The sequence below is a fragment of the Engystomops pustulosus genome, chromosome 2 (assembly GCF_040894005.1).
Source record: "Engystomops pustulosus chromosome 2, aEngPut4.maternal, whole genome shotgun sequence".
In the NCBI taxonomy this organism is placed as follows: Eukaryota; Metazoa; Chordata; class Amphibia; order Anura; family Leptodactylidae; genus Engystomops; species Engystomops pustulosus.
Window position 1 is genome coordinate 194,487,952 of NC_092412.1, and position 12,113 is coordinate 194,500,064.

General features: G+C 40.3%; 1 protein-coding gene across 1 annotated transcript; it reads right to left on the reverse strand.

Annotated features, from left to right (window-relative positions):
• Nucleotides 1-4,105: 4,105 nt before the first annotated feature.
• LOC140119069 (adenosine receptor A3-like) lies at nucleotides 4,106-12,113 on the reverse strand. The gene is made up of 2 exons (XM_072137698.1): nucleotides 11,435-12,113; nucleotides 4,106-6,019 (listed from the first exon to the last, which is right to left on the reverse strand). Exons 1-2 carry the CDS (start codon nucleotides 11,815-11,817, stop codon nucleotides 5,386-5,388), a joined length of 1,017 nt encoding a protein of 338 aa, XP_071993799.1. The 5' UTR covers nucleotides 11,818-12,113; the 3' UTR covers nucleotides 4,106-5,385.

Consider the following 12,113-nt stretch of genomic DNA (forward strand, 5'->3'; position numbering starts at 1 on the left):
TTAAAATCTAGTAGTCACAGAGGCCCAAAAAATGTTGTCTTTAGCTACAATTATAGAGTATACAGTTCCAACTTGCATACAAATTCAACTTAAGAACAAACCTGCACAACCTATCATGTACGTAACCCGGGGCCTGCCTGTATTCGTTTTTCTAAATGTACTCTACCTGTTTTTACACACCATACTAGCTTGATGTAACTATATTCATTTTTGGTGTGGAACCTTTCTATATGGGCCGTATTGTAGATCTTGCTACAATTTGTCCAATGAAGTCTGACATGGAGAGGGACACTTTCTCAACACCTACTTAACCCTTTGCATCCGCAGGGGTGTTGCACAAGGAGCCCCTTGCTGTGATGAGATACATTACAAAGTTTTTGGATTCACCTGCACTACACATATGTGTAGAGTTTATTGAAAATGTACAGTAATAACTATTTCAATCTTAGGTAAAGTAAAATACTGTCATTAACACTTAAATAAGATTTACACATTTTTCATAAGGAAACATATTTAGCATTCCAACATAAAACTGGATTTCACAAGGATTTGTACACAATTTTAGTTGGTCTGTGTCAAAACACCAAAATTAAATCAGTTATGGACTGACTTTAATAACTATGCACTTCAGTTAATGCAGGCTTCTGGCATAAATCATAGTCAATACATTAAACTGCAAAAAGAGTAGCTCTGTCCTACCACAACTGTCAGTAGTGTCAGAAACGCCTGCAAAGAGGTGCAATGTGTGTGCAAATAATGAATATTCCTCCTTGAAAAACTGTCACAGGACCTTTATGCATACAGCATGTATTCTTGCATAATATTAGATTTCTATCTGTATGGGCAGCTCGGTGGCTCAGTAGTTAGCACAATAGCCCTGCAGCACTGGATTCCTAGGTTCAAATCCAATCCAGATCACCATCTGCAAATAGTTTGTATGTTCTCTTCGTGTTTGTGTGGGTTTCCTCCCACACTCCAAAAAAAAAGTACATCCTGGTTGGTTGATTAGATAGTGATCCCCATGGGGACAGGGACTGGCAAGCTCTGTGCAGCGCTGCAGAATCTGTTGGCGCTATATAAATAAAGGAATTATTCATCTCAAACTTGCAGCGTTTACAATAAGTAAAGACATAAAAGCTGTGGGAATTTTGCTTAAAGGAAACCTACCACATGAAATGAGTAGATGTAAGCTGCAAATACCGAGCACCAGCTCAGGGTGAGCTGGTGCCGGAGCTTAGTTTCGTTAGTGTCATAAACCACTGTATCGTGGTTTAAACACTTTTAAATCTTTATATCTGAAGCAGCTTCGGTGAACTTCCTACATAGGAAGTGCTGGAGAGCCGGTGACGTCACGTGCACACGGTCGCGCGCATGGTGCGCTGAAGCTGCTTCAGATATACAGATTAAAAAGTGTTTAAACCACAATACAGTGGTTTATGACACTAACTAAATTAGCTGGTATTTGCAGCTTCCGCCTACTATTTCATGTGGTAGGTTTCCTTTAATGGTTTTCTGTGTGAGCCTAATGAAAAGTGGTTGATTCTGACTTCTTTTCTATATATTTTTAAGTTTCCTTTTTGGGTATGGACTAGCCCCAACTGAAGGACTTTGTCATCTTATATATTGTGCTTCTTCTGTTACTATAGGTCATTAAACCTTAGCTTTATATTAGCTACGTCGTAGAATTCGATGCAGCTATTAGCCCTCTCTTCTGCTTTTCTATTCTCTGTTTGCCACCAAATGTGCAGATTAAGCAAAATAGTATTGTGCAGAAGCAGGAGTTGGGTGGGGAATTTAAAGGGGTACTGGGAAAATTGTGCCTTTGCTGTAGTTTTAAGCTGGTGAACTTGATCAAGTTAACTATCTTAAAAGCAGTAGAGACCTAGGGAAGCAATAGAGATGGCGTATTTATAGATGTAATGGCACTCTTCAAACAGCTATATCTTCTGAACAGTGATACCTAGAAACAGAGTTCTGGTGGAATATTAAAAAGATGTCCCCTTTAATAACATAACAGGATTGTGTTTCTAGGTGCCACAGTACTAGGGGTAACCACTATTAAAGTTGCAGTCAAAAATGTAATTGTTTTTAAATACAGCTCACCATTCCTAACGGTAACTGGTTCTGTGGCACCTAGAAATACTATGCTGGTACTTTGATTCTAATAAACCCCTACTGCCATACGGTTATATATGTCCCATTTGCACATCCCCCATGCATATATACAGTCTCAAAATTTAAATGGTCATATCTTCTGAACCATAGCACCTAGAGACCCTAGCTGGTGTCCTATTAAAAGAAGAATCTCCCTTCTTATATAATATACAGATTTTAAGTAAATATAGTGGATATCTCCATTAAACAGAATTGTGTTTGTATGTGTCATGGTTCAGTAGATACGACCACTTGAAGTCAGCTGCCTGTCAGCTGAAGGCAGAATGCAGAGGGAGCTGCAGAAGACACTTTGCAAAGGTACAAAGGTAATTGTGCAAGTTCTCTCATTTAAAAAATTGAGAGAGGTCTGCAATTGACATCATAGTTAGACCTCAACTATGAGAGACAAATGTGAAAACAAATCCAGAAAATCACATTGTTTTTAAAGACTTTCTTTGCAAATTGCAAAAACAACGGATCCCTGTAAAAGGAAGAATGAATCGGCCCATGTATCTTGGGGTTTTGCAGACCTCCTTCCATCAGCAAGGGCATTGAAGATGAAACGTGGACGAGTCTTTCAGCATTACAGTGATCCCAAGCACACCACCAGGGCAACGAAGGAGTGGGTTTGTTAGAAGCATTTTAAGGTTCTGGAGTGGTCTAGCCAGTCTCCAGATCTCAACCCCATAGAAAACCTTTGGAGGGAGTTGAAAGTCTCTGGTACCCAGCGACAGCCCAAAACATCTGCACGGAGGAATGGGCCAACAAATCAGCAACAGTATTTGCCAACCTTGTGAGGACTTATTTTTGACCCTTTTATCTCGTGGCTGCACTATTTTCACGCGACACAAATTTCTGCACTGAAGGGGGTGTTCTGGTGCTCAGTCGGACCCTGCGCCAGATTTAACATGCAAAGTCCTACAGAATTGTGTCCCATGCCCCACTTTAAAGGTGCACCAAAGAAAAGTGGTGCACTCTGTCGGAGCTGTGCAGAGTTCACCAGATTCATGAAGAACGGGCACCAGAAATCGTGAATCTGGCGCCCTCTGCACACTACGCAGGCAAACTGCACATATGGTTTTCCCTATCCCTTTGGTTCTCATTCCCTGATCTTATCCCAGTCCCTTCCTCACCCATTTACCATGACTCTTCCCAGTTCCCCATCTAAACTGTCTTCTTGCCCTGCACAAGCGTAGTTGCCCTTCCCCCAGGTCTCTAGTTTAAACACTTCTCCAACCTTCTAGCCATTTTTCCCCCAAAACAGCTGCACCCTCTACATTGAGGTGCAGCCCATCCCTGCTGTAGAGCCTGTAGCCAACAGCAGCCCAGTTCTCCATAAACCCAAAGCCCTCCTTCCTACACCAACTTTGGTGCCACTTATTTACCTCCCTGATCTCCCGCTGCCTTTCTGGTGTGGCATGTGGTACAGGTAATATTTCCGTGAAAACTACCTTTGAAGTTCTTTCCCTGAGCTTATGGCCTAAGTCCCTGAAATCATGTTGAAGGACCTTCCACCTACCTCTTACTTTATCATTAGTGCCAATGTGGACCATGACTGCTGGATCCTCACAAGCCCCTCCCAGTAATCGGCCAACCCAATCCGCAACATGCCAAACTTGCGCACCCGGAAAAAAACAACACACTGTTCGGTGTGACAGATTGCCCTGTCTGTTCCCCTTATAATGGAATCTCCTACTACCAGCACCTTTCTGACCTTGCCTGTGCTCCCATTCCCCTTCTTACTGGTGAAAGGGACATAAAGATGATTTCAATCTGTTTTGTTTTGGGTGCAATAAGCCTACTACAGGAATGACAGGTTAGTACATTGACCTCTCAAGTTTCAAATACATCAGGAATCAGCTGTCTGTATGTGTTTTATGTGTCTTATACACACTGCTAAAAGCACGGAGAAATGCATGAAGTTTTTTCTTTAATAAAGTGTATTGTAAAGTTTACTATTATATTCCGCTCTAGTGATTTACACGTTTTGGTTAAAAGCTAAGTTATGCTTTAAGGTCATTATACAATGAGAATACAAGTATGAGCAACTTTTTTAATGGTTAACAGAGCAAATACCAGCCCTACAGCAAAATATTACATTTTATTTATTTTGACATTATTTAGAATTTTTTGTCATATCTGGTAAACTGTGTTGCATTATAAAAGATAAACATTTATGTTCAATTTTTATTACATACTTTGGTATCCGGCTATATCCGTATTCTCACAGGTGGCAGTAGTTATGAGCTTAACGGAAATCTATTAAATAAAGCCTGATTAACCAGAAGCCTGATAAACCTTACCTACTAGCCATGGCTGTGATCGCCCAGGTTGTCCCCTTGGCCTTTCAGAGCCTTGGCTAGTAGACAGGGGCGTTAATTTGCCATAACCCTGGACCTGAACTAAAAAAATAAAAAAAAAAGCAATCCGGCTCATGCCTACTTAATATGATTCCATAATTATGCTTGTGGCACACAATGATATATCTGGAGTTTTCTCTTAAAGTTTTTAGATTGATCTTAATGGCAACTATTTGCTTATCCTAGACAACTCCTTTAATTATTAATTTTTCTGTTAGCATGAAGTATGGGACATATGTATAACAGTACGACTGACATAGCATGGAGACACATAGGTTTTACATAATGGATGTACACACAATACAGAAATATATTTTTATCCAAGTCATTTACAAAGATCCTATATTAATATTGTAGCAATAATATAAAATACATCCATACAGTCGGTTCATATGTCTTTTGTGTCTTCAGTTTCTTTCATTGCCCGTGTCTACAGTTAAACACTGTGTGTATTGCACCACATTATAGTTTTCCAGGATAAAATATTGGTAACCTAGAATAGCTCTTCAATACTCAGCACTCCCAAAGATTGTCTCCACCAGCTGATATATAGAGAATAGAAAAGGAAGGTGGCCTGTTCTCTGTAAAGGATCAGGTCCATCCTTCCGATAGACAATCAATATTGTAATCTTAGAAAATCGCTAAGATAACGTTTTAAAATTAACTTTTTAAAAATATAGATTTTTGCTTTAAATATGCATTACACTGAGTGCAGTATGTTCCTGAGGTTATTAAAATTGCATTTGCATCAAGTCACCAAGCTTGTCCGTTATAATATAGGTAATTTTGGATCAGGTTTGTAGAAAGGCAGTCCTAAATGTTCCACATCGGCATTCCAAAATCAGTTCAGATTGTGCTACGTTCTCCAGCATCATTCCTGGGATATTTCATCCAGGGTATGCTCACCACTTGAACTTTCAGTTAATAAGACTCTGTGTAGGATATAGGTTTTGAGAATCTGGATATAACTTTCTTTAAACTTTTTAATTTTGAAAGCATAGACAATGGGATTCATCGCGGAGTTGGCATGGGATAGCAAAATAGCAAGAAGGATGACTGGCTGGAAGGCAGTGGATTCTTTAACAGTTGGTCTAAAATAGATAAGGCAATTCATAATGGACAATGGCAACCAGCTTAGGGCAAATAGCAACAAAACAAGGGAGAGAGATTTTGCTGTCTTATACTCCTTGCCATAAAAAATGCCTCTGCCTTTGGTGTTTGTAGTGCCTTTGGCTAAATGTTTCCGGATGAGATAGAAAATTTCAATATACAAAGCGAGCATGATCAGTAACGGAAGAAAAACCCATCCAAAAATATTGAAGTAAACCATATAATCCATCCCCATAACACTTAAGAATTCACACTTCAGATAGCTTTTCTCTTCATCCTTTAATTGAGTTCTGTTGTTCCATCCAAACATTGGCACCAGCCCCACTACGAGTGACACTATCCAGACACACCAGATTGATATGCAAATCCTCCTGGGGGTGATGACAGATTTATACCTGTAAAAGAAAACGGCTATTAATATTAGGCATAATTTATTTGTGATATTTTGTACTATTTAGATTTTTCTTGCTTTCTGTAACAAGACTGGGATTGTTTTAATTTATTTTTTTTTATAATCCTTTATTTAACTTAGAGGCGCTTTTAAAGAATCAGGGCAAGCTCCCCCAACAATAGACATTGAGATGAGATATACATTAACTATAAGGAGGGGGTGGCTTTGAGCACAGTAAAAAAGCAGACACGACGGTGAGCCCTAAACTGACCCTCTAAGCCAGTGGTGGCGAACCTATGGCACTGGTGCCAGAGATGGCACTCAGAGGCATCTCTGTGGGCACACGGGCAGTCTCCCAGGCACAGAGTTTGCCAGACATGGCATCTTCCTGCAGTCTCAGGCAGTCCAAGTAGTGCCCTGCTATTGTAAAATGACCCATCCTGTGCTGCTTGGTCCTGTCCGAAGAGTGAAAAGGTGTCAGTTTGGCGCTCAAAGATTCTGGAAGCAATAAGTTTGTTACTGCCTAAATTGCCGTGTTGGCACTTTGGGAAAAGCTAGTGGTTTTTGGGTCTCATTTTGGGCACTCGATCTCTAAAAGGTTTGCCACTACTGCTCTAAGCTGTCACCTACCTACAACTGGTCACCATCGTAAGTAGTGGGCAGTAGCTGGCTCCCTCCATAAGCCACAGTGCAGACAAGAAACTAGTCTGAATGGATAACAACACAGAAATCAAAGTCAGAAGATCACAACAGTACTGTACAGTACAAGATAGCAACAGTACAGAATCGGAGTCCAAAAGGGATAGTCAATAGTACAAAGTCGAGATAAGAAAACCAAAGAAAGCATAAGACTATAGCCAGCAAGGTTTAAGCAGGTATATAAAGCAGATCCTGGACACACCTCCAGTAGCAGACTACGGCAGCTGTCCATCCGGCTAGTAGAGGCAGGCACTGGTATTTTCCCTGTAGGAGGACCGCAGGCAGTGTAGGTAGCTGCAGGATTGCCAGTAGCTGGCAGGTATAAATTATTTAATCATCTTTGTTAGTGGATCCAGTGCTGGAGAAGGGATCCAGTGCTAAGTTACCATATAATGGAGGTGCTGTGTTAAATTTATAATGGGAGTGCTTTGCTAAATTTATAATGGAAGTGATGTGCTTAAGTAATTTTAATATGGGGGCCCCTGCTTAATAATGTTACTATAGTTGTGGTGTACTACCGTAAATTTATAATGAAGGCGCTATGTTAAATTTATTATGGGATTGTTGTGCTAAGTAAATTAATAATGGGAATGCTGTGCTGTACTATGAATCCATAAGGAATTACCTTGCTGTGTAAAACTTAATTAGTGGTATAAATTCGGTGAGTGCTATATATAAATCTTTGCAATGGGGGCTTGGCTATCAGTTATTTAGGTTGATGTATTTATGTGTGTTATATATTTATTGTTAGTATACAATTATATTTGTGGCATAAATGATGGTATACATTTATGTCTTTGGTGCATTCATTTCATGTTCATACTTTTAAGTGATATATTAATTTCAGGTTTGTAAATGTGCAGTATATACACCGTACAACAAATTTTTATGTGCACTATAGTTACTACTGGTGGGCCTAATTGTAAATGATACCATAGCAGTTGGTTTCCAAGATTTCTTTCTTGTGATTTTTTAATGGGAGCAATCATTTTTTTCATCAGGCAGCAGAAAGGCTTCAATAGTCCCTGATTCCCTTTATATGTCATGGCAACTGATAAGATAAACTGATGAGGTGCCAGGTGAACCATTCACATGTGTTCTTGTGATGTCACACAGGTGCATGGCTTGTTATAACACACATCAGCTTGGATGTGATTCTTACCAGCCGAGCACCTGTGTGACCTCATATGACAATGGACAATGGACCGATAAGACAATTAAGTCTCCTATAGATTGACAGCAAGCAGATATCTACAAAACTGTGATGCATTTATAAATAAAGGATACTGGAAAACTGTTATCTTTTCATTATACAAACAATATCAATATCATATTTGCTGAAAGTAGAAGACCCCTTAATATAATACCAATCATGGTTCTAGGTGCTATAAGATAAAAGTATCTGAAGTGAGACTCCTCCCTACAGCTTCTGAAATTGACTCATCTCAATATAAGATGTAAACAGGCGATTTAACATAAAAAATAAAATTCCATAAAGTATATTTCATACTATATCTGAGGATGCTGTTATTTTATTGGTGTAAAAGCTGGTGGCAGTGTCCTTCTAAGCCATCAAATCCATACTGGATTGGGGGCACTTTTACTATTTAGGTAGGGTGAGTTTATAGCCCATGACTTGGCTACTGAGGGGGGCAATGTGATTTGGCTACTGTGGTGGTCAACTATGACTTGGCTACTGTGAAGCGCATGGTGATTTACCTACTGTGGGGGAAACTGGCACTGTTTGCTATTGAAGTGGCACTAGAACTATTGGCTACTTTGGGGGCACTATGACCATATAAGCTACTTTGGGGTCCCAGTGACTATGTTGGCTACTGTGGTCACTATGTTACTATATTGGCTACTGTTTTGGCATTGTTACCATATTGCCTACTGTGGGCAGTGTTACTACACTGACTACTGAGGGGGCATAATAGTGATCTTTATGGATGCAACAGAACAGTATTAAGTTTTTAAGAAGCTTGCTAAAATGTTTACTGAATCTGCATAGAGAAAGCTTAGCTGGAAAAAGCGAACAAGGTGGCTAGGAGGAAATAAAAGATTGCTCTGATCAAAGAGGTCATCTCTGTGTGGAGACAGTCGTTTAACATATCAGATTTATCATCCAGAATTAGATACTTTGATAAATCTGGTCTAGTAAAATGCTACTCGCCCAACCCTTCTTATTTCTGGTCCTTAAAGGGGTATTCCCATAAAGACAAGTTTCTTATATGTACTCCGGATAACAAAATAACACATTCTCTACTTCACTGTTATTAACAAAAATGCAGCATTTCACAGATGTAACCGCAACCTGTCTCTATCAGTCCTGCTGTACACATTTTCAGTTGCCCCAAATTTGCTGCTCTAATGTGGACGATTGGGACACCCGTTGCCGTCCGAATCGACCACCAGATAAATAAATTGCACCTGTCTTTTTAAGACACAGGTGTGATTTACATGCAAAGCGTCAGTACTATGCAGTGAAGCTCTGGGTGAAGCTGCGGCTGACCGAAGAGCCATTAGAAGACGGGTTAGTATTAGTTTTATTATTTTTCATGTAAGCATATTTATTAAATGTGGCCCTATATATATTTCTAAGGGGCGAATACTGCTATAACAGTGTAGTGTAGGCCCCATATCGTGGGTCGAGGGCTCACCTGTGCTCCTCACTGCCTGCCGCACCACTCTCGTGCAAATTACCTGTTCTCGCTCTGACTCCAGCATCCTGGCGCACATGTCCCTGTATCCTAGGGCGCGTGCGAAGATTTAATGGGCCAGCGCACTGCTGATTGGTGCTGGCCGTCCCCTGGAAAATTGCCTAAAAGCCGGTCTCTCCCAGCATTCCCTGCCGGATCTTCGTGCCTATGCTGTTGTGAAAGCTTGTATCCCTGCCTTGTGCCTGTGTTTGGATTTCCCATTGTGACCTCGGTTCTGTACTTGATCCTGTTCCACTTGCTCTGAGCTCCTGCTTTGTTCCTGACATTGATCCTGTGCTCCCTGTCTCCCTGTCGTCTTTGTACCCCACCTTGGCTGCCACCGCGGACAAAGTCGCACCTGTGGAATGAACTGGTAGTACCACAATGCAGCAAGTCCAACCTGCTTGGTCCCAGGTGTCAGCTTACGTCATCGTCCATGGTGGTGCACTGGGTCCACTACCCCTGGAGTCTGACAATATATTTGTATGGCACCAGATTCTGTGTGAGAATGTGCAGATGAGATTTCTGTGTCTTTCTGCTCTGAGCCTGTAGGCACGCCCCCTGCACAGAGCTCAGAGACACTCACATCCTGCCAGGAGATGGTGAGCAGAGAGAGGCTGCAAACTACAAACTACAAGGAGATAAGTGATCCAGGGGAAGGGGGAGGGAGGGACATATCTGTGAGATGTAGAGGAGCTTACAGTGTAAAAGTCTGTCATCCACTGTCAGACAGCCTGTGTCTGTCAGCCTCTGTGTAATCTCATGCATCTGTGATCTGTCTCATCTCTTTCTATGTGTCAGTGTGTTAGTACATTGTCAGAAGCCAGATCAAAGTGTATATACACCACCTGTACCTTAAAAATGTATCTACATTGTCACCCACAGAACTAGATGTGTCTGCTTAGAAAGGCCCCGTCCACACCCTGGAATTTTACACTGAGCAGCCTAGAGAGTGATAGTTAAAACGGCAATAACAATGAGTAAAATTGTAAAGTAAGGGGTTAAAATGATCTATATTGTGTTACCATCACTAGGGGATTGAAATGTGAGAATTTTCTTTTGTGGGAAAACCCCTTTAATCGATGTAGTAAGCCTGGCATTGAGCCTATATTTGTGTTGCTGTTTCTATGTTGTAGGCTTGGTACAGTTAAAATATGTATTTAGTAACTTTATTCCGGTGACATATACAAGTAGTAAGCTTTGCATCATGTCTGAGTATCAAACTTGGTTCTGGTACCGTATCTTTGGACTAAGCTTGATTCTGATATTGTATCTATGTAGTAAGCTTGGTTCAGGTAACATATCTATGTAGTGATCTCAGTTCTGGTCCTGTATGTTTGTAGTATTTTTGCTTTAGGTAACATCTCTATATATTAAGCTTGGTTCTGCTTTTGTGTCTATGAAGTAAGATTGCTTTTTGCACTGTCTCTGGCCACAATCTCTTTATAGCCCAGGGGCCATGATAGTCTTAAAATTATACTACTATTACACCAAATCTAAACTTAAAGTGGGAAACTAATATGTACAGGAAAGGGGGTGTCACAGAATGTACCAGTCAGGGACCCTGAAATTCTAGTCAGTTTCTCCCTGTATGATACAAAGAAGCTAGAGGGGAACTGATGTATGAAGAATTCAATGGGATCGTTTTTAGAATCAAATTCCTTTTTATCACTCTTCTGACAAAACCTCCCCAAAACTTCATCAGTTGTGTCTGCATAAAAAAAAAAAAAACTGACTGGACGCTACTGGTATATGAACAGCTCTACCTTTATAAAAGAATTTTAGTGATCAAATGCTTATACCATGTTATTATCAGACCACATAAATGTATATTTTTCAATAATGTCAGTCAACCTTTTCTATATCGCATCATCTTCCAGACGAATTCAGCAATAAATTTATGCAGACATAATATAGCATGCATCACAACAAATCTATTAACTAATATTATTTATACACACAAAATATAGAAAATGGAATAATCAATAGTTACACAATTCTAAAATGTTTATGTACCATACCTTGTGGGAATTTTAATTCTCAGGTATCTGTCAACAGATATTGCAAGCAAGGATAGGATGGAGGCATTGGTCAGAATGATCAGTAGACAGCACATGAACAGACAGGAGTAGAAATGCAGATGTTTTCCCAGGCTTATTACAATGGCCAGAGGCATAACCAGGATGCCCACGGTAAGGTCTGCAAATGCAAGGGAAACAATGAAGAAAAATGTTGTATTTTGCAGGCTTGGGTTTACCTTTACTGCCCAGATGACCATTGTGTTGCCTAAAACAGCTAATATTCCTATCACACCCTCCGCGGCAATATATGCCTTGCTGTAGTGATCAAAATCCATTGTTTCATTTGCCATGTCCAGTGCCATGTTAATAGTTAATGACGACATCCAAAAACATATATCCAAAGAAGGTGGTCATAAATTTGAAGGGATGCGGTGCGTTGAATCGCTGCTTATTGTTCCATTGCACAAACCTTTCAAAAATAAATCTTGCTTTTTTTTCTTGTTTGAAAAAGAGAAAAAAAAACTCCCGTAGTGATGACAGTTCCTCCTAGGAGATCACAATCACAGGGTAAATCCTGCTGTCATTCCTTGTTTGATCAAAGGAAGGGTGCTGTGCTTTGAAACCTCAACAAACGGCAGGATGCTCCGATCACATACAGCCATCGAGGAGCAGTAGTAAA

Bases quoted from the DNA above. Each gene is read 5' to 3' on its own strand.
- LOC140119069 (XM_072137698.1), bottom strand. From the start codon at position 11,817: ATGTCGTCATTAACTATTAACATGGCACTGGACATGGCAAATGAAACA. The intron at 6,020-11,434 runs GTATGGTACATA...TTTCTTTTACAG, and splicing joins AGAATTAAAATTCCCACAAG to GTATAAATCTGTCATCACCC.